General features: G+C 35.8%; 5 protein-coding genes across 18 annotated transcripts; 4 read left to right on the top strand and 1 right to left on the bottom strand.

Moving 5' to 3' along the window:
- Positions 1-45: 45 nt before the first annotated feature.
- LOC116850094 (HEAT repeat-containing protein 6) lies at positions 46-5,161 on the top strand. Of its 2 annotated transcripts, XM_032827960.1 has the most exons (12): positions 63-429; positions 630-878; positions 978-1,211; positions 1,351-2,176; positions 2,256-2,548; positions 3,063-3,404; positions 3,576-3,823; positions 3,914-4,133; positions 4,294-4,371; positions 4,445-4,651; positions 4,726-4,842; positions 4,951-5,161. In XM_032827960.1, exons 1-12 carry the CDS (start codon positions 253-255, stop codon positions 5,119-5,121), a joined length of 3,162 nt encoding a protein of 1,053 aa, XP_032683851.1. In that variant the 5' UTR covers positions 63-252; the 3' UTR covers positions 5,122-5,161. The 2 variants fall into 2 exon arrangements, 1 of the variants encoding a protein (XP_032683851.1); XR_004379259.1 differs by lacking the exons at positions 4,726-4,842; positions 4,951-5,161 and having other exon boundaries at positions 46-429; positions 4,209-4,371; positions 4,445-4,522.
- On the bottom strand, positions 4,863-6,495 carry LOC116850097 (PRKR-interacting protein 1 homolog). Of its 2 annotated transcripts, XR_004379260.1 has the most exons (4): positions 6,220-6,495; positions 5,944-6,123; positions 5,367-5,851; positions 4,863-5,110 (listed from the first exon to the last, which is right to left on the bottom strand). XR_004379260.1 is itself a non-coding variant. In XM_032827964.1 (3 exons), exons 1-3 carry the CDS (start codon positions 6,316-6,318, stop codon positions 5,474-5,476), a joined length of 657 nt encoding a protein of 218 aa, XP_032683855.1. In that variant the 5' UTR covers positions 6,319-6,495; the 3' UTR covers positions 4,863-5,473. The 2 variants fall into 2 exon arrangements, 1 of the variants encoding a protein (XP_032683855.1); XM_032827964.1 differs by having other exon boundaries at positions 4,863-5,851.
- Positions 6,496-8,636: 2,141 nt separating this feature from the next.
- LOC116850125 (uncharacterized RING finger protein C548.05c-like) lies at positions 8,637-10,550 on the top strand. 3 transcript variants are annotated; one of them, XM_032828030.1, is made up of 3 exons: positions 8,637-9,233; positions 9,579-9,798; positions 9,896-10,550. In XM_032828030.1, the coding sequence occupies exons 2-3, from the start codon at positions 9,590-9,592 to the stop codon at positions 10,218-10,220; spliced, it is 534 nt and encodes a 177-aa protein (XP_032683921.1). In that variant the 5' UTR covers positions 8,637-9,233; positions 9,579-9,589; the 3' UTR covers positions 10,221-10,550. The 3 variants fall into 3 exon arrangements, with proteins under 3 accessions (XP_032683921.1, XP_032683920.1, XP_032683922.1); XM_032828029.1 differs by having other exon boundaries at positions 8,642-9,243; XM_032828031.1 differs by having other exon boundaries at positions 8,644-9,243; positions 9,579-9,774.
- Positions 10,551-11,957: 1,407 nt separating this feature from the next.
- On the top strand, positions 11,958-16,521 carry LOC116850124 (E3 ubiquitin-protein ligase MARCH8-like). 3 transcript variants are annotated; one of them, XM_032828027.1, is made up of 7 exons: positions 11,958-12,372; positions 12,503-13,056; positions 13,561-13,853; positions 14,931-15,022; positions 15,135-15,315; positions 15,437-15,702; positions 15,862-16,521. In XM_032828027.1, the coding sequence occupies exons 3-7, from the start codon at positions 13,737-13,739 to the stop codon at positions 16,124-16,126; spliced, it is 921 nt and encodes a 306-aa protein (XP_032683918.1). In that variant the 5' UTR covers positions 11,958-12,372; positions 12,503-13,056; positions 13,561-13,736; the 3' UTR covers positions 16,127-16,521. The 3 variants fall into 3 exon arrangements, with proteins under 3 accessions (XP_032683918.1, XP_032683919.1, XP_032683917.1); XM_032828028.1 differs by lacking the exon at positions 12,503-13,056 and having other exon boundaries at positions 13,731-13,853; XM_032828026.1 differs by lacking the exon at positions 12,503-13,056.
- A 1,448-nt stretch (positions 16,522-17,969) lies between these two features.
- Positions 17,970-27,344, top strand: LOC116850064 (PHD finger protein 20). Of its 8 annotated transcripts, none has more exons than XM_032827881.1 (18): positions 17,970-18,760; positions 20,009-20,522; positions 20,702-20,836; positions 20,971-20,997; positions 21,717-21,817; positions 21,992-22,077; positions 22,375-22,777; positions 22,919-23,033; positions 23,120-23,409; positions 23,508-23,519; positions 23,708-24,370; positions 24,605-24,736; positions 24,944-25,027; positions 25,245-25,530; positions 25,662-25,799; positions 25,877-26,271; positions 26,421-26,678; positions 26,774-26,898. In XM_032827881.1, exons 1-18 carry the CDS (start codon positions 18,367-18,369, stop codon positions 26,896-26,898), a joined length of 4,158 nt encoding a protein of 1,385 aa, XP_032683772.1. In that variant the 5' UTR covers positions 17,970-18,366. The 8 variants fall into 8 exon arrangements, with proteins under 8 accessions (XP_032683772.1, XP_032683773.1, XP_032683770.1 ...); XM_032827877.1 differs by having other exon boundaries at positions 17,972-18,760; positions 23,708-24,433; positions 26,774-27,158; XM_032827883.1 differs by lacking the exon at positions 17,970-18,760 and adding an exon at positions 19,105-19,347 and having other exon boundaries at positions 23,708-24,433.
- The last annotated feature ends 214 nt before the right edge of the window (positions 27,345-27,558 follow it).

Below are 27,558 nucleotides of genomic sequence, written 5' to 3'. Positions count from 1 at the left end.
CTGAGTATTCTTTCTAACCATGATACGGTAAAGAAGAAAATAGAGCCGATAATACAGAGTTTCTGTAGTCCTGTGTAGCTGAGAGAATCAAAATGAGCTTCGCGTGTCACTAACCACAATAGACATCGTTTTATAATTTTGTATAACTGAGTGGCGTACAATGACGGTTAGTGTAAATTACAAGTTGGTCATTAAAATCGATCGTATTCTTTGATAATAAAATTGTATTTTAACGCACTGTTGTGATATATCATGGCCACGTTGCATATAAATCGTACAGTTCGTGATACTACAATACAATTTTTGTCAATAATTGATCGATTGTTATTGTTAACTAGTACAAAACCCAGTGACAAGAAGCAAATCAACGCATGCCTGAGTGATCTTAATGAACTGGATTACAGGTGGCTGGATGTTGTAAATAATGATGTAAGAAGTGTTCATATTTATATTTAGTGATAAGAATAAATATTTTACAATAATAATCACACTTACAGTTATGTTTTGTATAGTTAGTAATGTAGTAATTTGTGTTTGTACAGCTATTACAAGTTAATTACAAGTTAATGAGAACAGTTATTATATATATACAAGATTAAGTATAAATTAAAATCTGATTTACTTTTCAGCCCGTATTGTTGTTAGTGAATCAACTCTGTACAAATATTCTACCTGCAGAAACATCCTTAGTCCAGAATGCTTGTAAATTTTTATACAATTTAACAGAAAGCAATATCAAGCTTCATGGTCGTACATTTGTTGCTTGCAAGCGATGGATCTTAGAAGCTTTAGAATTTTCTGAGCCACTGGCACAAATTAATGTGCTGATTGCAATAAAGGGCTTCTTACATGTTGGATATTTCAGTGATGTTAATCAAGTTAGTATATATTTTCTTACAACAAACTGGTTATCAAATAGATATGTTACATTCTTGAAATTAAACATTATTATATATTTTATTTGTTATGTGTTTCAGTATGCACGATTATTACTCAAGGATAAGGGTTTGTTGATGAGACACTTGGATCCACTATATGGTCCATGGTCTGAAATCAATTTTCATGCACTTGAATGTTTAGAAGAAATTGTGGTAAATCAAAATGACAGTAATTGCCTATCGGATGAATTTATATTTTTGATAAGAGATATTATTTTCAAGATTCTATCACTATTACCATGTCGGGAAGATGATAAACTTTATTATAGTAAAGTATGTAACCTTTACTTATTATTATAACATGTAAAATTTTTGCTCATTGCATTATATAAAGTTTTACTCATTATTACATCAAGTTTTACTCATCAATATATAAAATATATATATTATTTTAATGACTACGTGTTTACAGGTTATACATTTGTGTCTGCATATCTTGCATTTTATGATGTTGGAGAAATTGATTCCCAATACTCCAGATTTTGTTGGAGAGGTGTTAGGTGTGGTACAAGCGTTCTTATTTCATGGCATTAAGGATTATTCGGCCACGAGACCACAATTACTTCGTCCTGCGGCGATGAATTTGCCGGAGCGCGTCCACGTGGTCCCAAAATGCAAGAATCTTAAGAACCACAAAGCGAGGCCGAAGAAGACAACTGCCAAGAAGATTATGTCTGGTGCGAGAAGTAATGTTCTTTCAGAGCATATCGGAATTTCTAAGTATTCCAGCGACTCGGACACATCGGACACGGAAGGCAACAATTCCGTCCATGTCGATTCCAAAGTCAGATTAGGAGCTGTGTGTTTGCTGCAGACTCTCGCGGAGCACACTCAGAGCAGAGAAATCTTTGGATATTGGCCACAGATTGTTGCTACCGGTTCACGGAATGACGCACGAGTGTTGACGAGAAGCATACTGGTGGAACCTGCGTCGAAAGTCAGACTAAATGTACTGAGCACGTTGACCGAATTGCTGATGGGTGCCAGGCCGTTCCTGATACATGCGGAGGATACCAATTATACTTCTTTCATCACGTTTTTCGGCACAGTATGTTTGATGGTCAAAGAGCTGCACTTCACATTATCGTTAGTTTTGTTCGCCGAGAAAAACGTGGCCGTCTTGACTCATGCGTTGAAGTGTACGGCAGCCCTTGTTCAAGGCACGCCGTACGAACGGCTGAAATCCGGTTTAATCAACAAATTAGTTAGAAACTGCAGGCCGCACATATTTCACAAAGGTATATAGCACTATTATGTGTATCAGTATAACTTTTAATTTGTTACACTGTCGTTACAGATTGCGTCATATATTTGCAGATCCGACTGTGCGAGTTGCAGCATTGTCCGTTTTCGAAGCATTCGCCTCGAGCGAACCTATCACTCCGGAGATATTAAATATATTAGCTAAGCAGTCTGTGAGTGATGCAGAATCAGGAAGACTGCAGTTTAATGATAGTTTTGCTAGCGATATCGGGACGGAGGAAGAAGAAGAAGAAATAGATATCGAAGATATCGATAATTCGGTGAGCAGCTCTAATGAGGTCAAAACATCAAAAAATGAGAGGATCAGTCTGTTGCTTCGTGTCTGCTTAGAAAATATATCTAACAAGGTAACGTGATCTGCATCTAAAACTAGAAATCTATAATTAAAGAAGTTAGCAATTGAACTAACAATGTATACAATCCAATAATCTGTACATATTAAAACAGTATTTTCTTAGGATTAATTTAAGCAGAAAACTTCCTATAAACATAAATCAAATTCACGATAGTTATCTAAATATAGACGTTCAAAATTAAAAGGATATTGATTATTGAGTTATAATTTTATCAAAATTTATTTATTTATTTTTATTGAACAAAAGTAACCAATTGTTCAAAACGAAGAAAACGAAAATAAAAATAAAATTAATTTCAATAAAATTATAACTCAATTTTTAGTTTTGAACGTCTAGATATTGTAAATTTTTATAGTAAATCTTCTGCTTAAGTTGATCCCAGAAATATGTCCTCTTAGTATATACAGTACGTCAATGGAATATATACACTCTGTATATTCCTTATTATAATATAATTAATATTAATATTTCTCTATACACATACACAATATTTTTTTAATTTTAGATGATCAGTACACCTGTACGACTTCAGTCTTTAAAACTCATAGGAAGATTGGCGTTTAATACGGGCAATCTCGTGTTCCCTCATTTGGAGAAAGTTACCACAACGCTGATCTCAGTTATGGAAGAGTCAGAGAGTCAAGTGGTATTACACGCGTGTCGGGTCTTAGAGATCATGTCCGGTTGTCTCGCAAACACCGAAGTCTACCATAGCAATGGCACATTATTCTGGAATATTATATTTGAATCTATGATATCACTCGCCCAAACATCGCAGACTATACTGCGAGAAGCTGTTTGTGACTGTCTGGGTAGCATCAGTGGAAATATATTCACTCAATTGTCGGTAAGTACCGATGAAAATTATATATAATTGCCTCAGTTTCACTACTTTATCTCTCACTTTATTAATACATTTTTATATTATTAGATATTTTTATATAATATCCGTATGCTATTATGCGATGCTCTTATGATATGCTGTAGTAAGTATAATTATTTTGATTTACATTTTCAGAGGCAAAGAACTATATTAGTAATAACGATACTGTTTGGAGCAGTTCGCGACGAAGAGAGCGCTGTGCGGGCAGCTGGACTACGTGCGTTAGGGATGTTAGTGACTTTGTCGGCGTTAGAAGACGATACCGGTTTTCTCATGGATCTAGCTGACATGGTTTGCATGGCTTCTGACGACAAGAATCTTGGTGTCCGTGTAAAAAGCGCTTGGGCATTGGCGAACCTGTGTGACTGTCTCTCTAAGCAAAAGTTTGTTCACACTTTTTTCATTTGATATGTGCTCTCTTTTTCGCGGCGTATGTTCTATCTATACGGATGTATTGGATATACGTTTTCCAGGCAGTACGAAGAGAGAGAACCGTTGCCTTTAGAGATTCTGTTACCTAAATTATATCAAGTGTGTGTCAAAGCTGCGAAGGACAACGACAAAGTGAAATGCAATGCTGTTAGAGCGATTGGAACAATTTTATATCTTTGTTCGGATAAGCATATACTTTCCGACACGGCATTAGGATTGGATGCGCTCATTAATTGCGCGGTCTTAGGAAACGACATGAAGGTAAGTTTCGATATAATTCTTTCCTAATCTCTTATGAGATACAAATCACTTATAACCCAAGCTGTTTGGTATTAGGACTGATTCTCCATCCATGCGCCAGAGAAAGTCTGGTTGCAATAAATAAGTATTCCTTGTTAGATGAATCTTACATTTATGTTAGGTACGATGGAATGCTTGCCGAGCTCTAGGATTAGTTCTGGGTCACAACCCAGACTCGATATTGTCACCTTCTTGGAAGGTACATACATACTTCAAAATGTATTAGTGAAGGAATTCATTTTGTTGAAATACAAAGGTGGATATTTTTGTAGGTCCAAGTATTTCCAGTGCTCACTAATTTGATATGTCACAGTCCTAATTTCAAAGTCCGCACTAACGCCGCATGGGCATTGTCTTCGTGTAATCATTACGGCGAATATACCGTGACATTGTGGAGAAGTATCATTTCAGCCTTTGATAATGCTCAGCACGTTCCGAGTTATGTAGAATATTCGCATCAAGACGCGCTGATTCAACAAGTGAGTATATTCGCTGACACTGCATTTTTTTTATTTAGTCGTTCGTGTAACCAAATACAAAATGTATCTTTTAGCTGTGTCTTACTCTCTGTCGCGTTGCCGCTTGCACAGAAGAAACCGAGTTGCAAAATCTTTGGATGGAAATTGGCGATCACGTAGGGGAAATTTCTAATTTCATGAAAAAGTACCAGGTATAGCGTGTACAACTGTATGAAGTACAAAAGATTATTATTCAAATAATAGTCTTACAAAATAGATTATTATATATATGTATATCCATATCGAGTGTTATGCTGCAGGAAACTGTGCTGCCTGAAAAACTGGGGGATTTAATCAGAGCAAGAGCACAATTGGAGCAACATGCGAAGAATGCCCGAGACGTCGAAAATCGTCAAATCGCTCAATCCTTGGCAAACATATTTGAAAGAACTAATCGCTATGACAATTCAGATGTGACACCTACAATATAAATTAATAAAAACAAGTAAAAAAAGAAATAAAAAATTTTCTGACAAGCATTCTTTGCATCAATTATCTCTCGGTATTTTTTTTATAATTAATTATACTAATACTTTTATTATATTAATATTGTGTTTACATGTTATATTAATATTTAATAAAAAGAGAATTTATAATAATCAATAGCAGTTATATTTTCAATTTATATTCTGATAAATTACTTTATTTGTAAAATGTAATAGAAAATTTATCGTACCATAGCTGCATGTGTGATATAGCATATTGTCTAATTGTAGAATCAAACTTTGTGGTTACAAATGTATCATGAAATTTTAAATCAAACTGAAATATTAATACGTATTGTCACGTTCCATTTTCACATTGACTGTTCTCACTTGTTACTTCAACAGGTACTTTTGATACATTTTCTTGGCTCTTATCTGTTGCCACTGATTCATCTTCAACATTGGACATGTCTTTAGAATTCTGAGTATTCTCTCTGTCATTTTCATGTTCTTCAAAAATATCTGCAGTTCCAGCTTCTTCATTCTCATCTGAACTATCTTCCTCACTATATCTTTCATCTATAACAGCATCATCTTCCTTTGTAGTTTTCATCTGTTTCTTCTGTTTACGTCCTTGCTTCTTTTTTAATCTTTTAGCACGTTTCTTTGCTGTTACTTGTTCTGCTAATTTTTTATTTTCCTCCAATTTTTGATGATACTCAGCATCTAGAAGCTCCTGTAATTTTTGTAATATAAAGAAATATATAAGATACAAAAAGTCCAATGATTTATATATAATCTTGTTTATAGCTTTTGTACGACAGTTACTTTATGTGCTTTTTCTTGAATAAACTTTTGACGTGCGTATTCCTTACGCCGTAAGTGTCTATATACGTGGAACTCTCCACTACCAGCTCCAGCGCTGCTACCCATGACATTACGAACAAATTCTGGAACGGATGGTGTACTCTTGGCTTTAGGACGTTCTGGTAGTATCATTGGCTTATCCTATGGCATTAAAGTGTAAATTACTCCAATTATATCTTAAAATAGTGTAAAAATATTAAGAAAGAATTTAAAAGCAATTTAAAATATGGTACTTACTATGTTTTTCATCAATTTCACGAGTTTTAACCTTTGCAGATCTACGGCTGTTTTCGCTACTACAGGTTTCTCTTCGTCCTTCTCTTTACTATTTGACATGTTTTTTATTATACTATTGATTGTAAGAAGTGGACTTTACGGCGAGCGTATATGCTTGCGTGGACTCAAATTGTTTAACATTAAATCGTCAATAAATGAAGTCGGTAATGAACTTCTAACCTAACTTGTGAGAGAAAATCCACTGTTGAGTCGTACTACTTGAGAATAAAGACTTGGCTGACCTGCCGTTGAGTTACGCTCTATGCAGGGCTGCGTTCAGATTCCCTATCCAGCTGCACTTTAAGGATGCTTTCCAATTGCTTAACACATCTTGACACATACGTACACAAAACCAGTTTATTGGTCGCATATTATCTAAAATATCTTATAAGATAATATACAACCAATATACTTATAAGATAATATACAACCAATATACTTATAAGATAATATACAACCAATATACTTATAAGATAATATACAACCACAAGACTGGTTTTGTGTACACAAAACGTAACTGGAAAGCACCCTAATACTAGAAGTTCTAGGGTGTTTCCGATAATACCTCTCCGAGTTGTTTTCCTAGAGCAGAAATAAGTTACAGACATCACCATCTACTACTATTATATGATTCATGACAACCCAAAGTTACCTAATGCTGTCTCACAACTACAGTGGGTTAGGCAGAACAATATCGTGACAAATACACGAGATAATAATTTTGTAAAATTGTATTATTGATTATGAAATCATCTGGTGTTGTTTTCTAATAAAATTTTATGTATTCTTAATTAAAGTTATATAACCATTAAAATATATATTATATTTTTCAAATATTATCCTAAAGTAAAAAATCACACTGTTTTAACCTATTTGCAAGTATTCTCTCTCTCTCTCTCTCAATATGACTTCAGGCAACCAAAAGGCGTACCCCCAACACTACTCAACTATTTGCAAGTATTGTTTTTACATGACTCGTGTAGGTGCAAGTCCACAATAAAGTATACATTACTGATTGGGACCTGACGTCGGACATACGACGATCCAATAGCCAATAGCAAAATTTATTTTCTAGGAACAGTACATCACTAGTTATGGCTCCTGTACACAGGACGCGGTAGTGCTTGCCTCGCGGCGGAAGTTCACGCGACAGCCAATCAATATGCTACTTTCCGTAATAACCTTCTAGCTTTTACGGAAAAACAACATATTGATTGGCTGTCGCGTGAACTTCCGCCGCGAGGCAAGCACTACCGCGTCCTGTGTGCAGGAGCCATATGTGCAGAAGCCATTAGTAATCTTAAAAAGTGCAATCTTGATGCATACACGAGATGCATTCAGCTACATCTGTTGCAAATAAAAGAACGCAACCTAGGTGTAGTAAGTTTTAAGCTTTAAGAAATTGACCAATCATAATCGAATTATAGAAGAATAGTTAATTATGATTGATTAATTTCTTATGACTTAAAGCTTACTATATCTATTGTAGATCGGGACTAACATGTTACGGTTCGCTTTGGGCGCTTATGCGCTTATGCGCTTATGCCAAAGCGAACGCAGCCTAGATTGGGTGCGTTTGCTTTGAGCGCTTATGTGCTATAAGCGTCATTCTATCTTCTTCCCGCATATAATGAGCGATAAAAATAGAATGACGCTTACAGCGCGTAAGCGCCCAAAGCAAACGCAGCCATTATGTTAAGTACTGGAAGTTGATTCTGTATCTCAAAACGAAGTAAAAATTACAAAAGTAAGCAAATATAGAATATTCGTAATTTCATTGGTCAGTGCCTAATGAATGTGCTCACTTTTGTAATTTTCACTTCGTTTCGAGATACAGAATTGACTCTCTGACCTTTGTCTATATAAATATGGACTGTCAATTACCCCAATTTTTCCTATTCTTATAACATGTTCGATTGGCTCTGGGTTAACTCACTCTGGGTTATTCAGCTTACGTTTATTGGTCAAACAAGTACTTATAAGCTTTATGATTGGCTAGTAGAGACTTATGACGTCATTAATTGCTCTCGGAGCGATTAATCCAGTGTTAGTCGAACACACTATAGTCAAAGGTCCATACTTATAGCGTTTTTCATTGGCAGAATTGGTGCGCACTGAGTGCGCACTAAGCTTGTTCACAGTATGTTATTATATTGAAAGATTGTCTTAAATAAATTCTCAAATATTTTTAACCAGTAATATAATATGTATAACATCCGTACGAATCATTTTATAACCTAAAATATTTTTAAATATGTATTAAGACACGATCTTAAATATGAAAATATATTGTAAACAAGCCTTAGTGCTCACTCAGTGCGCACCAGTTCTGCCAATGAAAAACGCTATTATATAGTCAAAGGTGCGCACTCAGGTCAAGTTCCAACACATCCGTTTAATTTTAACTACCGGTTAAGTCCTAATAGTGATTGGTTAATTCTTATCAAATGTGATTGGTCAAGTCCAGTGGAATAACCAGCTAGTTAAGTTAACTGGAGGTTGTGGAACTAGGCCTCAATGCGCACTAGTGCAAGCAACCGAATTTGCTATTAGAGTGAGAAAACGTATATTTGTCTCACTTCAATTTATTAGGTTGGTTTTTCGTTTCTGTACTGCTAAATTGATGCAATAAATTAAAGCGAAAAAAAATATACATGTCTCACTCTAACTTATTGCACCAGTTCAGCAGTACAGGAACAGAAAACAGACCCATCGCATAGTTCAGGAATGCAGTTACAAAGAACAGGTTTATTGTAAATTCGAATCCTGAATAAATTAAATTCTTGTATTGATTCAATAATGTATAGGCACATATACGTTACATGAATAATAATTTATACATAAATTGTTTTGTAAAAATAGCAATATTTAAAGTTCGAAATATTTAAAGGTCAATTTAATATTCTATTATATATCGATCAGTCGATTACTGTCGATTGAAACAAATAGCTGGTGCTTCTCTCAACGGGCGAAAGGTAATTGCAGGTAATTGTCAACTTTTAAGAAGAGTTAATGATAAATAATTAGATATGAATATGTATATATATATGAGATATGATAATAATATTAATGATAAATAATTAGATATATAATTTTATAAAATTTGTATTCTTGTGAGAACAATATAAGTAGTATTGTAATTTTTGTTATAACTTTTTAATATATATATTTTTTGTTTGTCACCATTTTGAATAATATTAATTTTTATATAAGATTAATTTTACTTTTATATCAAATTCTTTCAAACGATTCTTTTATCTTGTTTTATGTAATAATAAAAAACAGATGGAAATTATAATTTAAATATACAAACTTTTCAGATGACATTAATATGATGGACAATAATCAAGAAGACAGAACTGTAAATAGTTCATTGTTAACTCCAATTGATATTATTGATTTAACGAATGAGTCGCCAATTAGAGCTACACAAGTACATAAAAAACGCTTAGAAAATGCACTTACAAGTGGTAACAATATTCCAATGGATTTAAGCCATACCTCTAAACATAAAAAGTATGTGTCAAGCAGCAATAAAATGTTCGTACATATATATATTTTTTATATATTTTATTTATTTTCTTAATAAAGTTAAAATACATATATGTATCATCTAATTTTCAATTGATTGCTGCAGAAAAAGTTCTACTGTATCTACTAATTTGAAAACAAAACATAAGAATGTTACAAAACATATGGAGGATACTGTGACTCTTGATGATACAGTCTGTGTTTCTGATGATGATAAACACTATGTAACAGAGTCAGATAATGGAAAACCATTACCCTTAACATGCCCGATATGTTTTGAACCATTATGTTCCAAATTAAAACCCACTACTACTCATTGTGGACATATCTTTTGTGCGCAATGCTTAGAAGCACATTTTCTTAAATCCAAGAAATGTCCCACGTGCCAAAGAACTATTTCATTAAAATCCTGTACACGTTTATTTTTGTAGATAAGTTTTCCTTATTCAAATAAAATTTGTAATTTTTATATTTTACATTAATTTTAACTTTATTTATATCATTTGTATTGGATTAATCACAAAAACTGTATTTACTATATTAACATATATTTTTGGCATTTTTTCCTTTTATCAGGCTTATTTTGCTAACCTGCTATTGGGAAAAATTATTTATTTTGTTACTTGTAAGCTAACTATAGTGCATAAGGTTAAAATTTTGTATTAGCATTGATTTAGTATGTAACAGTTAAGTAAAACGTGTGTGTGTGTTTATGTATTTTAAGTAAATGTATAATAAATTATAAAGTATATAATCAAAAACATATATATTTATTAACATTTTCAGGAACATTTGTCTACATATCCATATACAATTTGTTCCACACTGCGTAATCTCAATTAAAGAAGAAAAGTCCAATTTTTTCTTTAGTAACTGTAAAATGATAGCTAAATAAGATTATAAGAATTATCTAATCAATTTCTTTTCATCACAACATAAATATAAATATGTAAATATAAATATAAACATAAATATGTTTCCATTACATTTTAATATGTTGTTTCCAATAGGATGAATTGTCTGAATGTGCTTCATAAAAATATTCTTCTTTAATGACATTGGAAGTAAATTACTCCAAATATAATACTAGCTCTATTTCAAATATCGCTATATTTCTATTATGGAATAATTATATTATTGTATTTTGTTTAGCAAATATATAAAAATTTTAGTTTGATAGAATGTCAATGATATATTGGATAGTGATGCATAGATAGCATAACAATTTTGGTAAGAAGATAAAAGATGTCAAGATTTGTAACAAAACTTAATAAAGATAAGCTAAGCATGCAAACAATTCTGAAATATACATATATATGTATGCATATATGTATATATGAATATTGCAATTGCAGTGAACAAAAAATCTATGCTCTTGTTAGATCACAGACAAGATAAAAGAAATTTATCATAAAGACATATTTCCTTAACTAATCTTGTATAAACACTATATATATATATATATATATGTGTGTGTGTGTGTGTGTGTGTGTGTGTGTGTGTAAAAATGAGAATACAATTTTGTAAACTATAATGCAGCATTAAACTCAAATTCAGATACCAAGATTTCCAGTGATTATTAACAACATTTCTAATTATATATTTATCAAATAACTTTTTGTATAAAACTATTTTATAACATTTGTGCATGCGAAAGGATTGTTATAAAATATTAAAATTTCTAATGATACAATTAGAGCTTTTAGTAAAAAGACATAAAATAATATTTATTTCTAAATTCTCCAAATTTTCTTTAAAGCTTGATTTATAATGTGTTCTTCGGTGTGTAATAAACCTCTTATAGTTGTTTCTATTTCCAAGTAGAACAAATTTCTAAAAGATATCTTAAAAAGTTTTAAAAGTCTAAAAAACATAGGACGTCTTTATGTTATCTTTCAGAAATTTGTCCTACTTGGGTTCTCCGGTTCCGAACTCGTGATTCGAAATTACGCGCGTCGAATTATCGACGAATCATTCAATTGTGCTTGTGGCTCTTGCCTACAGAGGACGCGACAGGTAGGAAGCGGATCGAGCGTCAGCCAATCGACACGCCGCTTTTACAGAAATAATAGATACATACTAGGACGCCGATTGGCTGTCGTATGCCTACAGCGTTGCCCAAATGAATCCTTTCACGTCTCCCATTCGCCGAGCACGCCCAGGCCACGCCTACGTTCACGTTATGGCGGCGTAGTAGAAAAATGACATACACAGCCTGTTATGGAGGAAGAAAGGACTGTGCGTTGCGATGAAGGCTACCGTTGGTTTTGTTGTTTCGCGTCTCGAGGCGAGTGTCACGGCGTTTTCTCGTGGTGAACGGCATTGTGCGGACGTGATGTGCGTCGGGACGAGCGAATAAAGCGCTCGTGCGATCTCGCGCATCGAGGAGACACCGAGTGTCGCTGTGTCGTGTCATTGACTCAGGACGAAGTGTCAAAATGGTGTACGGGTCCGCTTTTGCCACGATAAGTAGTAATTGAACGCTCTCGCGAGCAACGTTTTGTCAGCCGGCGATCCCGCACGGTGTTTGCAGACGTCGTCCAACGACGAGGGAGTGCGACTTGCGGGAGTGAGAACACAAAAGTAAGAACATGTATATATGACGACGAGACGATGGACGACGAGGGACGATGACGACGACGACGACGGACGACGACGACGCAACGTAACGACGATGACAACGTCAGTGTGTTTTGTTTTCTTTCTTTTACAGTCTCGCGGAATTCGCGTCGCACAAAGCAAATCAACGTTGACGATCATTGACAGACAGGACGATCGCGTATGCGACGCAGTGCGACGTGTGTGTGTGCCAGTCGTTATCACTGTCGGCGCTTTCACGCTTGTTTACAGAAGCGATTTGTTTAATATCGCTCGATTTACATGAGTTTCAGGAGCTCTTTGCCGAGAAAGATATTCATTATCGGTAGTATTTTTAACTCGACTCGCGATGCCGTCGGTTACGTTACGCGGATATATTTTCCACATGATCGAGTTTATCTGCCAGCTTATTTCCAAGCTCGTATATTATTACGAATCGTTGTAATTAGCCTATAATTCATTCATTGAGCAGAGACGTGGGTCTTGATATATTTGGCAGGAGTGCCGATAGTGAAGTAAATATTACGTGTGCTGCATGTACGCGAATATATATATATATATATACATATATATATATATATATATATATATATGTGCGTATGTGTGCGTGTGTGTGCGTTAGCACGAATATTGCTGTTGCAAGCAGAAGTTTGCGTGTTATTACATAAGGTAAAAGCTTCAGTAAATGAACAATGTCCTAATAACTGATTGAAATATTAATAATATCTTTATATTCAATATTTCTAAAAGAGCCTCTGAAATTTTGTTAAAAGATATTTCTTTATATTAATCAGTTAATCATTGAGTCTGTATTATTTGATAATTAGGATATGATTCATTTTTTCAGATCAATTACTGATATAACTAACATTATCTCGTTAAAATTATAATTTGATATTTATTCATTATTTTATCTATTTACTATTATTTCTCAATTGCTGACAAATCCTTAAGGTTTTATACAGATACCAATTTTGCTAGTAATTACATGAATTATTTACTAATAAATGTAAAACTTACTGTGCTTTTTTGTCAGTTTAGTCATTAGGACATGTATCTTAATTATCTGAAGGAACTGCAATGAAATATTAGCTGCAAGTTGTGCATATATATGCAAACACAACAGATCTATATATGTCTATTTATAAACACAGCGTTTATATGTGATTTCAGGCTATATGTATTTTGGCACTAAGTGCTAAATAGCACTAGTAAAATTCGAATTGAGTTTCACACGAGATCCTGATTGCCATTGTGGATACTATTGGGAGGACAATGATCGAAGAACCAAGATGCGTTTAATCAAACTTACTCATTAGTGATTGTATGTTTGCTGAGGTTAGAGAGTGATGCCGGTTCATCAGATCAATGTTAATCCGCCTGACTGGCAACCACCTCTGTCACTTGGACCTTCCAGTAACACCAGCCCCGCTGGCGGGGAGGGTTTACCAGAATGGACACCACGGGTAAGACTGAGATGAACAGTGATACAATTATATCTCTGATTCCTCCATGAAATATGGAGGTAAGATGAAATACTCAATTATTGGCATTCCTTTGGCCACATATTAGATTTATTGTGGAGAAACTGTTGCAACTAACTAATGCATGTTAGTGCGATAAGTTAGTGAAAAAGAATATACCTGTTTTATTTTAACTTATTATATTAGTTTAAAAGTTTTCTGGAAAAATGAACAGACCTATTGACATTCCAGAAGAAAATCTGATTTTTTTTATGATCAGCATTGCAGTTAAACTTCTTTCCTGTATTGTATTCTTTTTAGCTGAACTGGTGCTGAAATTTTGTTTTTTTTCCATTCAGTATTTGTCTCTATTTATCTCACTTTATTAAAAGAAAAGAAATGCCACTTTGGTCCAGCCAAAAAGATAGCTTTTATGATTCTAAAAGAAAACTAGACAAGAAGAATTGAACAAATGTCGTTAGTTGTAAGAAAAATTTAGTTTCTCCAGATCAATGACTAAAAGTGATCAATAATTGGGTATTTTACCCTGGATTGTACTCAGAGGAAAGGACATGGTGATGATAGCTATGTAGGTGATAGCTGTGTAAAGTTTGTATATAGAATTGTAATGTATTATATATACAGTTATTACAACTGAAGCTTTACTTGCAGTAACTACAAAATAGCTTATTTTTTAGTTAAATGAAAATAATTTATCAACTAAAACTTCACTTGCACTACAAAATAGTTTATTAAACTATATACATTATAATTCTACATACTTCTACAAATTTGTATGGTCATCATCTATTGCCACACTATATCTTTTTTCTGAGTGTGTTTCACAAGTAAAACCACTTAGGAACTCTGGTAACAGCATCATGAAAGCGTTGTAGTTGAATGTTACAATATCATATCTTGTTCTTGTATATATTATAACTCAATGTTACTTTGACATTTCGTTATTATATAGCGGTAATGTTATCAGAGAACATAAATTATGCAGAAGGTAATGCCACTTTGATGATAAACCGTTTCTTTTTTCTTTGGAATGATTCATAAAACTGCTGGTTATTTCAGGAATCGGGTTACGCCACGGTAGTCACCATTATACCAGATCATTGTCACTCGTCAGTGAGCACATTGTCCTCCAGCAACCATGATATTTGCAGGTAAATTTACATCGCCCACATATCGCATAGATGTACATAAGTCATTTATGGCACAGTGTTTGCAACTTCGATTACAATATGAAAAAGTAAATGTACGTCTGTTTGTAAATAGGATTTGCCATTGTGAAGGCGAAGAAGGTGCTCCTTTGTTGGCGCCTTGTTATTGCAGCGGCAGCCTGCGCTACGTACATCAAGCGTGTCTTCAGCAATGGATAAAGGCTTCGGATACACGCGCTTGCGAATTATGCAAGTTCACATTCATTATGCATGCCAAGACAAAGCCGTTTTGCGAGGTAACTTATTCCCCTTGGTCGGAAAAAAAACTCTTTCGAGAACGGAGAGATTGCCAAAGTGTCCTAATTTCATCGTACTTCCGATTACACGAATAAACGGTGTACGATGGTCCACTTGCAGTGGGAGAAGCTGGAGATGTCCGCACTGGAGGTGAGAAAATTATGGTGCGCCGTCGCTTTTCACGCCGTAGCCGCGCTCTGCGTGGCATGGTCGTTGTACGTGCTGGTCGAGCGTTCGGTGGAGGAGGCTCGACGCGGTTTCGTCGACTGGTCCTTCTGGACGAAACTGATAGTCGTCGTGATCGGCACCACCGGCGGATTAGTTTTTATGTACATTCAATGCAAAGCGTACATTACATTGTGCAGGAAGTGGCGAGCGTTTAATAGGTGCGCTAATGCGAAAAGCACGCTGCGTGCGATGTCTTACATAGCGGCGATTATTTTTCTGCTTAGAAAACAAAAGTTTCTCTCTCTCTCTCTTTGGGTATTGCAGATGTAAGTTGCGCTTCGGCATTTCCAACTGATCACCGTTGATGTTTGTTTCAGAGTAATATTTATTCAAAATGCTCCTGAAAAAGTGGTGCTTCCTCCTTCACCTACGGACTCTCTGAGAGAGGTGACGTTGCCCTTGAAGGACCCGACTGCCTCGATGCCCGAGCTCAATCGCACTCTGTTACCCCGTACCATAGATCCTCCATGTGCCTCGCAGCAGATGGCGAAGCCCGATTCCGCCGCGCCGCCGCAGAGGCACGACGCTCAACTAAAACTTTACGTATTCGACAAGTTGTCCTCGTCCGAGGACAACCTATAATACACGCATACTTTGGCGAAACGGCGAGACTGCCGTTAATCGTTCGTTGAGAATGAAGAGAAAAAGGAGGAAAGGTGATTAGCCAAATTTTCAGTTCGAAGTAAGCGCGCGGGCGTGTCTGGACAGAACTGGGTGATTTTAGACTACGTATAATTACGATTTCGAAACTCGGAGCGAGAAGATCACATCCTTGTCGCGAAGTCGTCGAATATCCGCCCTTAAATGAAACAAAGCACCTTTTTCCGAAACTTAGTTCTTCATCAGTGCTTACAGTGTTGACAAGTGGGGTAGACGAAAGTGTACAGTCGGAACACAGCTGGCGCTTTCTCAGACAATTATGTACATAATTATTGTATCTGTGATGTTATTAAATAAACTTTACCATATTTAAACAATATAAGAACAATATAAGAAAGTTCAGTAGTAATAAGTATCTGTATAAGAGAAAGAAAGAGAGAGAGAAAAAGAGAGAAAGTAACTAAAGGATAAAAGTACCAATTTCCAGATATGTACTTAAACCTGCACATCCGTATTGTTTTGATCATTACGAATATTTTAACATTTATATATATATATATATTTCTCATGTGTTGAAAGTTTGAAATTCGAATTTAAGATCCTCAAGTACTTGCCGCGGCCATGTTGGATTGTAACATTGAAGCAAGAAACAATACACAGAAATTGCGTGCAATTTCTAAATATAAAAATATTTCTAAATATAAAAATATATAAAAGAACACTTCAGGGTGTTTGAGTATACTTGTAAAATGTTTCGAGAATTTTTTTTTAATAATTAATAAGTAGCTACAATAGAGTCTACAGAATTATCTGTTGACTTCTTAGCATTAGCGTTTGGCGACTACGTCCGCGTTCACGTTTGCATCTACGATTGTCTCGTGACTAAAGGTCAAATCACACTAACAATTGGCGATAGATGATTGACGATTGAAGATTGGAACTTGACCAAGTGGAACAAAACAAGCCAAAGCTGAAGCTCGTTGATTCGTCAAAACCTAATCTTCAATCGCCAATTGCTAGTGTGATATGGGCTTTAAAGGCTAAATCACACTAGCGATTGGCGACTGACGATTGACAATTAAAGATTATATTTTAACGAATCAACAAGCTACAGCCTTGGTTTGCTTTGTTCCAATTGGTCAAGTTCCAATCTTCAATCGTCAATCATCTATCGCCAATCGTTAGTGTGATTTGGCCTTAATGCAGGAGCCAGCAGCTCTTTTCTGATTGGTGAAGGGACAATCGTAGATGCAAACGTGAACACAGTCACAAACCATGTTCATATTTTCTATATGAAAAGAGACTGTGTATATATCATGTAGGCACCACGTAAATAATCCGTAGACGTAATCTTGAAATCTACAGTACCTTGTGCTTTTACTTTATTTTTAAGAGCCTATTTTGTAACTTTTAGCAATAGTGTTATATTGTCGTTGCGCAGTTTTTCTACCATATATTATATCTATGTAACGATACATAATGATAATAACATCGTTAAAAGTTACAAAATAGGTCTTTAGTTATGTATAATTTTTCATTGATCATTTACAACATAGGCAGACAACGCGGAAGTGTCTCCATCTGATGTACATTTTCTTCTAACTTTTTATTGCACCGCCTTATACTTTCTGTACTTCGAATAGGACAGCTATATACGCTCGAATTAACGGAAAAGAGAAAGGCGAGACAGAGACAGGAAGAAAAAGTGCACGTAGACGCACCGCGATTGCAGCGGAAGCGAACCTTCTACCACGGCGATGCTAGCGCCGTATCGATCGAGTTGGCGCGTGACGGCGAGCGAATATCCAGCCAGATTCTCTCCGGTGCTCGATGCTGCCCTATCGATCGGTTGATCAGTGTCGCGCGTGTCGCCGAGAGGTCGGTTGCTTCGTCAGTGGTGGTGCTTCCGCGCGGCAGACCGCGCGCATTGCGAGAGTTCAGTCGATAGTCGCGCGAAGTCGTACGTGGATATTGTTGGTACGCGGGGAGCGCGAGAGAGAAAGAGAGAGAGCGAGTGAGAGTGAGAGAGCGAGAAGGAGAAAGAGCGAGCACAGTTCGAGTTCCCGACGAAGCGCGGAGGAGTGCCTCGACTCGCACGAGACGTGCGCGATATCACTCGCGAAAACGAGTGTTCTCGTGTCGTGAGTTCTTGGAGCCGTTTCCGTTCGGCACACGTCTGCACCGTTCTCGTCAACACGCTGCTATGTAGCGCCGGTTTGTAAATGAAGCAGCGGCGGCATATACCGCGCTCGCGTGTCGAGGGGAGGAGAAGAGCGCCGTCCGCTGTAACCGCGGCGGCGGCAGCGGCGGTGGTAGCGGCGGCCGCGGGGGCGATGGGAATGGCGCGCAAATGCTGCGTGCGTAGCTGCGAAGCGGACGTGCGGGAGGCGCGCGCCAAAGGATTGCCGCTTCACAAGTTCCCCAAGGACGCCGCGCTGAGGGACAGGTGGTTGGCCAGCGGTGGATTCGGAGCGGGTTTCAAGCCGACGCCGGGCCAGGTAGTCTGCCATCGACATTTCAAACGCGCCGACTACGAAGCCGTGGCGCGGGGCCACAAGTTCCTGCTGAAACGGGGCAGCGTTCCCTCGGTCTTCGCCGACTATGACAATCATCCAGGTACGTGCACGCGATCCTGCGTCGACGGTCAACCGACCGCCTCGTGCTGCTGGAGGGAAATGGACGTAGTCGCAGGCGTGTAGCACAATGTAGTTATCTTCGCGCATCCTTTTCTTTCTTTCTGTCGCTTCTCTTCTTCCTGCTCTTGCACCTCCTGCACCTTTGCCTCTTTGTCACTCTCTCTCTCTTTGTCTTCCTTTCTGTTTCCTCGTCTTTCTCTCTCTCTCTCTCTCTCTCTCTCTCTTTCTCCCTCTTTCTCTCTCTCTCTCTCTCTGTTTCGCTTCTCCGATATTCCCGCTGTGTCCTCTCCCCTCCCGCGTACATACTCCGGCTCGATTTGTCGAGTCGTGTCATGGCGCACTGCGCGCCGTGCCGGTCGTCTCTACGTGCGCGTCATTTTTTCCGCGAGAATGCGTCCACGACAATGTGATCGTCATCGGCGGTGTTGACGAATGCTCGTGAAAATGTGTCGAACAGTTCGTAACGTTCACGCGCCTATGACACTCAATTGTTCGCCGATAACAGCAGCGTGAACCGTAACGCGGCTAAGTGTTGTTCTGTTTCTCTTAGTGCGCGACCTTTCTGAGGTTTGTTTTATATATTTACATTCAGCCTCTATGCGCATAGTCACCTTTCTCTTAGTTCACAATGTCGTAACTGAAATTAACAGGCAGCTTCTACGACATACTGTGCAGAAGATATTCGGGAGAATGTGTTATGATTTTTGAAGATGTATTGTTATTAGATTTTATTTGTGTTCACAGTTTTAGTTTGATATACAGTACAACTTGCTAATAAATATTGTGTTCAAATATATGTCACGCGTGCAATTATACAGAGGGAATATTTTAGTTTCTTTTTATATAAATTCTTTTTAATTTTATTATGTTTCTATACAACTTTATTATGTTTCTACACAAAGAATATTATAGCTTGTTTTTCCATATAAGTTTATTTTATTTTATTATGTTTTTAGCAATTCAGAAAAAAAACAAACTGTCAGTAAGATCTATCTTGTCAAATTTGCTTTGTAAATTTCATTAGAATCCTAGTTTTCTAGAAGCATAGTAAATTTTTTAAATGGCACATTTCAGTTCCTAAAATATAAGCAACACTCATTAAATGAAACTATAGTGAATTACTGAAAGAGAATTCAATTCTTGTTTATAAAACTCTGTAGCAACTTTTACTATGAAATTTTCTTTGTGTGGTATGACATTGAATTAACTATTTTTCTTCTTTTTTCAGATCCTGTGATTATGTCGGTAAAATCCTCGACATCGTATGCACAAGAAGATCTAGATCTAATCAATTCAGAGATATTGAATCTGGAGCATTCTATCTCACCGTCATTGTCTGAGGCAAGAACACCCAAATCTGACAGTTGCGGTGAGCCATGTTACTCCAGGCCTGAATCTTCCACCGACTTCTTAAATCCTCCAGACAGTTCGGAATCAGCAGACATTGCATGCAAAATGACGACTCTGAAAGAGGAAACTATGACAACAGTAAAAGACAGATTGATGGAAAATTCAGATAGCAAAGTGAACACAGTAGCAGTGCAGCTTGGCATTGTTGAGCCAGGAACAATAAAGACTGTTGCCAAAGATTTAATGTTAAAGGAAGAATTGAAGGATATTAAGTTATGTGATGATAAAGAGTTTGATAAAGAGGAAGAGATAAAACCAAAAGTTTTCAGTAGAGATGGACTGAAGTTTTATCCTGGTGCCAAATTGGAAGCTAAAGACTTTAGTGAAAAATGGCAAGTATTGTTGAGAGCAATTTTTTAACAGTGTATTAAAACAGGATGTGGAGTTATATTGCGTGATATGAGAGTTACAAGTGCAAATTACACATGAGAAGTGTAAAGTGTAGATTCAAAAGTTAAACTGTAGATAGAGAAGGAGTGGAATCAATAAATATATTGATTCATACTTGCAGGTATTCCGCAAAAGTGGTAGAAACAGACTGGGATGAAAGAGAAGTTCTAATACACTTTGACAAATGGAATTCAAGGTTCGACGAATGGATACCGATGGATAGTTCCAGGTTACGTGTATTACAAACCCCGCCAAAGTAAGTGAGCGTTCTCATTATCAGAAATATTATGATATATCAATGATCAGTTATCTAGGTTATTTAAATCTTCACAATGTCCTCCGAATTAAAGACTTTGTCTTGACAAAACTGTTTTCTGTCTTTCTTTAAAGTGAACAAGCTTGGATCCCGCCATCACCGTAAGTGAAAATCGTGTTAGTGAAAGTCACCTACAACCTAGGTGAAAATTACAGTCATCTACATAGTGGTATAGAGAGAGACTCATGATTTTGTAGCATATTTTTAATCTGACCCAATTAACAAGAGATCTTTATACTTTATTAAGTATCAAGATTACTTAAGGTCCTGTGTTTATTGCATCAGTGAAGATGAGAGTAGATATTGGTCCACCGCTGAATATACTTCAAATAATGGAATGCATATAGAAGATTCAGTTTCTGTTATATACATTGAATTTTATTTTTGTGCTGTGCAAAAATATATAGTAAAAATAAAAGTATACATAACTTTTTACAGATAAAAAATGCAAGTTTTCTCTAGTTTTTTTTTTAGTTTTGCTGTACTAATTGCACACTTAACTATCACGTACGTCAGAATTCACGGGAATGAGCAATATAAAATTTATTTTCACTAATATACTTGTTATTTATGCAAAGCCACATTAGGACAATTTTCCTAATTGCTGAAACATTGCTGGACCAATTTTTAAAATTCAGCTCAGTGTTTATTTCTGTACGTCACGATTGTATAGTTTTGACAAACGAACCGCGCGAATCGATGTTATTTAAACAAAAAAAAGCGAATCACACGAGACAAATTTTTCTCTTGAGGTTTTCACGTTCATTTAATTTTAAAATATATTCGACTCGCGCATAATGCGTGGATTTCGTACCTCCAGGGAAACAAAAGTGAGGGAGTTTTCAGTGGGAGAAAGGATACTCGCTACGTGGGCGGATGGTAAAAAATATCCAGCCAAAGTGAATGCGGTCTTGAATAATGGTAAGGAACCTAACCTTAACTGCAAGCGGAAGAGAGACGGACTGCGTTTCGCAGATAACTGTTTGACGTTTGCACCTAAGGAGAGAGGGATATATATATATATATATGTTTAACATTTTTATCTCAATGAACTAGAGCACCTCGAAAGTAGATCTAAGTGAATCTTCTTCGCAGATAAATACGATATATTGTTCGATGATGGATACGGGAAAATCATTAAATCGTCAAAAATGACCAAGATCGCCGAAACCCCAACTAAGGTACGGATTCGTAGGTTGAGGTTATGTTGTTGTTTCTTTATAGCTGCAACTTAAGAAAATTTTATTTGAGTTAGTAGAATTGAACAATACTTTTTTCCCTTGTGTTTAGCATTACTTAACATTATTTCTAAATTGTTATCTGAGCAAGCCATAAATATTGATATTAGAGTGAAAATTTAGAACAAGCTGTTGCGAATGGAATTTTTAATCTGAAGTTTCCACATGTATGTCACATAAAATGTAATTGTATTGCCACTATTGTTATTACAAATTATTTGTGTTGTTTCATTTAACCAGCAATCGTGTGAATCAGACGGATATATCGGTAGCAAACAAGAAAGAAGGGACAAGAAACGGAAACACACAATTATGGAGTTGTTTCACACTAACTCTAGAAAACGCATAAAAACTGACACTGACAAAACACCAAAGAAAATGGAAACTGTTGTTAAGGAAAGCACAGAAAGCAGTATAGAGCCCAAGATTGAGCTGGACGGCACAATGTATGGTCCTTGCTTCGAGCCTGACACAAATTTGTTAAAGGGGTTTGATACCAACATCTCAAGGATCAAGTCATACTCAAAGAAGAGTAAGAAGGAATTGCCCAAAATCGATACAGATCACGAAGAAGATGTTGGTCCTGAATGGATTAATGGAGAACCACAAGGGACAGAATCCTACATTGTAGATGGCAATGATGGTAAGTTCTTGTTTGATGTAGTTAATTTTACAGTTACTATGATATTGACAAAGTATATGTGATTTTTTTACATCTTTTGCTTTCTTACAACTACTTATATTTCTTTTGTTTACTTGCTTGATATTGACCTTTAATCTCTAGGACCACGTCGGTCTATAATAATATCAGATAGGAGATTGCCACCTGGTTGGGAAAAACATTTTACGCAAAGGAAAGCTGGCACATCAGCAGGAAAATGGGACGTGCTGTTTATACAGTAAGATACAAGATATAATAATATTTTATTTTAAATTATGATTAAACAATATACAATTTACTCATAGTTATGTTTTTGTCTTAAAGCAAGCAGACTGGGAAGAAATTCAGATCCAGAAATGATATCAGAGTATTCATGGAACACCAAGGACAGTTAGATTTCGATCCCGAAAAATTTGATTTCTGCATACATCGTAAGAAACGGAATAACGCGCATCGTGTTAAGCAGGAAGTTACACCAGAAGCACCGAAGAAGATCAAAACCTTATTGCCCAAAACAAAAGCATTATCCACACCTGAGAATACATTACTCACTGCGAGCACTCTTGATACTCCGCCTGCTGTTTCGACACCTACTACATCTGCTGCAGATGGTGGTAAGATTTTTGTATAATACTATATTTTAAGTCGTATATATACATACAGTATATTTTAACCCTTTTAACATATCTTTTATATTCCATTAATTCATCAGAGATGAACTATTGTAAGTACTTAAAGATATATTTTTATGTAATCAAGTAAAGTTCAAGATTTATTTCTTAATGTAAAGTTTTTTCATCCATTACATTTCTTAATATAAATAAAATTATTGGTTTAATGTTATTGTATAGAGTAATATATAGACAAGAGCACCTCTTACAAATATCTTATAACATTTACTTTTTGGAACAGCCGTTTTCATTGGTGGACTTCGTGTGGAAATGGAAGATAGTGCTTATAAGTGTCCTAAGGAAGGATGCAATAAGAATTTTCGAAAGGAAAATTTATTGCAAATGCATATTAAGCATTATCATCCAGAATATTCCAAATTTTTGGGATCTACTCCAAAAGTCGAAGATCTGGCTTATGCAAGAACGATTGGAGAATCTATAGAAGACATTATCCCAAAGAAGTCAACGCCATTTTTAGAGAAGATCAATAAACTTGGAAAGAAGAGATCTCTTTCGGATAAGTCATCGCCTAATTTATTACAACCAGTTTTGAACACCGTCCAACCCGCATCTCCTTCAATATCAGTTCCATTAGTACCGGAATTAGAAGAGGAAGTAAATCAATCGGAAAAATGCATTGACTTGCAGAAGGACGACGTAAAGATTGAAACAATGTCTCCTATATCCTGTCACAGCATGGAAGTAGACGACGATATTGAGAAGAAAAGAGAAAATGCTGGCGCCATGTCTCCTACTACATTATTTGATATGAAAGTTAAAGAAGAGAAAATGCAAGTTGGAATTAAAACGTTATTACCTGTAAGACCACCCACAACATTGGAGTCGCAGAAAATAGACCGAACGAAACCTGTGGACGAGATAATGCACGCTGAACGTACAAAAGGTTCGAAGAAGAAGCAATCCGAATATAGCATGCACTTATCGGCTAAAGGAAAGAAACGACATGGTATCTTTCATACTTATTAACAAACTAACATTTAATCTTAAAGTGTTTAAAAATTTCGAAGAGATATTGTCAAAACAAAAGTCCTGACTTTTTTTAAATGTGACTTCTCTACAGTTTTATTAATTTATAAATGAATTAATTAAGTGCAATATATTGCATCTTGTTGCATAGGCATGTCAGATGTCATAGACAGCTTCGGCGACTTAGATGATAGCGCTATGGATATTGAGGGACCGACAGCACTCATGTACAGATTTAGTCGTAGAAAATCTGACTCTAAAAGCGATGAGAATAGTCAAAATAGTAAGTGCAAGTGATTACGTCGTACACTTGTACGATGATACATTCTTCGTATTTTTATTTTGGTTTAGATCTATTTTTTTTAATTCGATACAGTTTGGTAAATGAGTTTTTCTTTAAGTAATATGTTTTACACATAAAATATTTAGTATATCTTATACTTTATTATATTATATAATATGTTGTATTATTTCTGTTTTTGTTCTTCAGGTCAACTAAATGATTCTCATATTGAAAAAGGCGATCCCTTAAAAGGGGATACTAGCAAAACTGATATTAATAATGATGCAGAAGGTACATGGTTGATTTTTTTTATCTTTTATTGACTTTGCTTCTTAATTTCATATGTGGATGATACTTATTTTTCTTATTTTTATATTTTACTTCATATATTTACGGGAAGTACACATCTAGTTAACGAATATCCATAATCATGATCTCAGTAATATGTACTTCAATGAAATTTGCATAAATCTTTGTTTATATGGATCTTAATCACTTATTATCGCAGAGAGCGAAGGAGTGATGATGATGATCAATGGTGAAATGGTAAAAGTGGAACAACTTCGAAGAGAAGAAATAATAAATTGCACTTGTGGTTTTATGGAGGAGGACGGTCTGATGATACAGTGCGATCTTTGTCTTTGCTGGCAACACGGTCATTGTAATGCAATTGAAAAAGAGAAAGATGTTCCTGAAAAATATATTTGTTATATATGTCAACATCCATATCGGCAGAGGCCATCTAAAAAGTACTTTCACGATCAGGACTGGATCAAGGAAGGGAAATTGCCAATGTAATTTATTAATTAAAAAAAGAAACATACTTTGCATAATCTATACTGTATATAATTAAATAATCAGCAATTTATTGAGAGAATATACGATTGTAATATGCTTAATTATGCCGATTATTGAACTTTTGTAGCTTACCTAATCGCACTCGAGATCAGTATATGATAAACCAAAGGACTGCGATGTTGAAACGATCTTATGACTTGGTCAGTGCACTTTTGCAAATTCAACAAATTCTTCATAGTCTACGTGTGAAGATCAATGTAGCTCAGTAAGTAGTACATACTTACTCAATTCGAAGAAGCATGCATTTATATGGTGGTGAATAACTTTCAAATGTATATACAGGCAGAAAGATCATCCCAAACTGTATCTTTGGGCTAAAAATTGGGACAAAACCAATGTACCAAAAGTAGACATTGAACCAATACCAATAATGGAAATAACAAAATCAGGTGCGGATTCTGTCGACATGGGTTCTGAAAGTTTGCGACGTATTGAGCCAAAGATAGAAAATAAATTGTCTTTGAAAGACGATCAAGATGAAAAATCGATCGCCTCGGATTCGGAATTGATGAAAATACTGGAAGAAGACAGCACGCATTCCGACGAGCCCAGAGTTACTGGTAAGAGAGAAGGTTTAGTCAATTCAAAAGATAGTCATATACTTTTGGATGCGTTGACAAATAGCAATTCCGACGTGAAACAAAGAACTGATCCAGATATTAAAACGGAGAATATAGGTACGTTGAAACGGATCTAGTCTATAATTTTAATCTCTAATTTTAGTCTATAATTTTAAAAGATTCTAGGATGTATCTTCTAAATTCTAAAAAAAAATATATATATTCATAGAGTTTTTCGATACTACGTTTCTGTCTTAATTATGCAGGTTTGCTAACTGAGAAAAGCATGATCGACAACTCTATATCCGAAAATCTGAGTTCAAGCTCGTTCATCAATAATGATCCACGACAAGTTAATATGGTTAATATCGAGAACGAAGTTGCCGCACCTTTACAACCTTTCATACCGGAACCCGAAGCGCCAATCGATCCAGCCGAGTGTCGAATGAGATTACTGGAACATATTGAGCATTTTGAGAATCACATCGAATCAAGATTGTCGTCTATAGACGCGCAAGTTTGCGGTAATACTATTAGAAAGACGTTTAGTAGATTTCGATAGAGATATATGTCTAGAGTTTATTCATAGATATTTATTATATATTCTTTTCCATGTTAGCTCTGGAGGCTATGGATGTGGAAGAACTTGTTCCGAGTCTACATGATCAGTCGCGTCTGAAGCAAACTGTGCAAATGCTGTTGCGTGACTTAAATACAGTTCGGAAGTTGGCTGCGTTATGTTGAATAAATCATTAAACGTGATACACCCGACATGTATATAAAAAGATATAAGTATATTTATATAATTAATATAATATATATTATGTAATATACATATAAAAAAGTAAAAAGTAAATTGGCTCTCCACTTGGACGATGGTTATTAATGAGCCTGGTGCAATCAGCGATCGCTTATAGGCGTTTCGATTGTAATTTCTAATAGTTTATAATGTTATTGTCAAAGCGTTTAATTTAATTTTAATTAGTCTCAAAATTATATTCTAGTGACCAAATCTTGATCACTGTCGAGATTTCATGACATAAAACTAGTTTTATAATCTTTCTTTTATTGAATTGTATTACTGTACATGTACAAATTTACACGAAATTATTTTAATTCATTTTTTTTTTTAATTAATGTTTGTAATTCGCACGAATATGTTATTAAATAAAGCGATCTATAGAGAACGACTCATTACAGAAATAAAAATCTAACGCAGTGTTTCGGGAGAAAATGTGTTCATGTCGAATTTACCGACCGTTGACCGTTGTTATCTACTTGTGGCAGGTAATGCAGTGAATGACAGACTCGCGAGATGTCGCAAACGAGGCGGCCGACACTGGGCGCCGCAGTGTGCCGTCGCCATTTTGGTTTAGCCCAACAGCGGATGACGTCAGATGATGG

This window comes from Odontomachus brunneus, unplaced genomic scaffold (assembly GCF_010583005.1).
Source record: "Odontomachus brunneus isolate Ranch 3 - 2012 unplaced genomic scaffold, Obru_v1 Obru_scaffold_134, whole genome shotgun sequence".
NCBI classification, from domain to species: Eukaryota; Metazoa; Arthropoda; class Insecta; order Hymenoptera; family Formicidae; genus Odontomachus; species Odontomachus brunneus.
The sequence above is the reverse complement of the archived record's forward strand: the minus strand, read 5'-3'. Positions and strand labels throughout refer to the sequence as shown.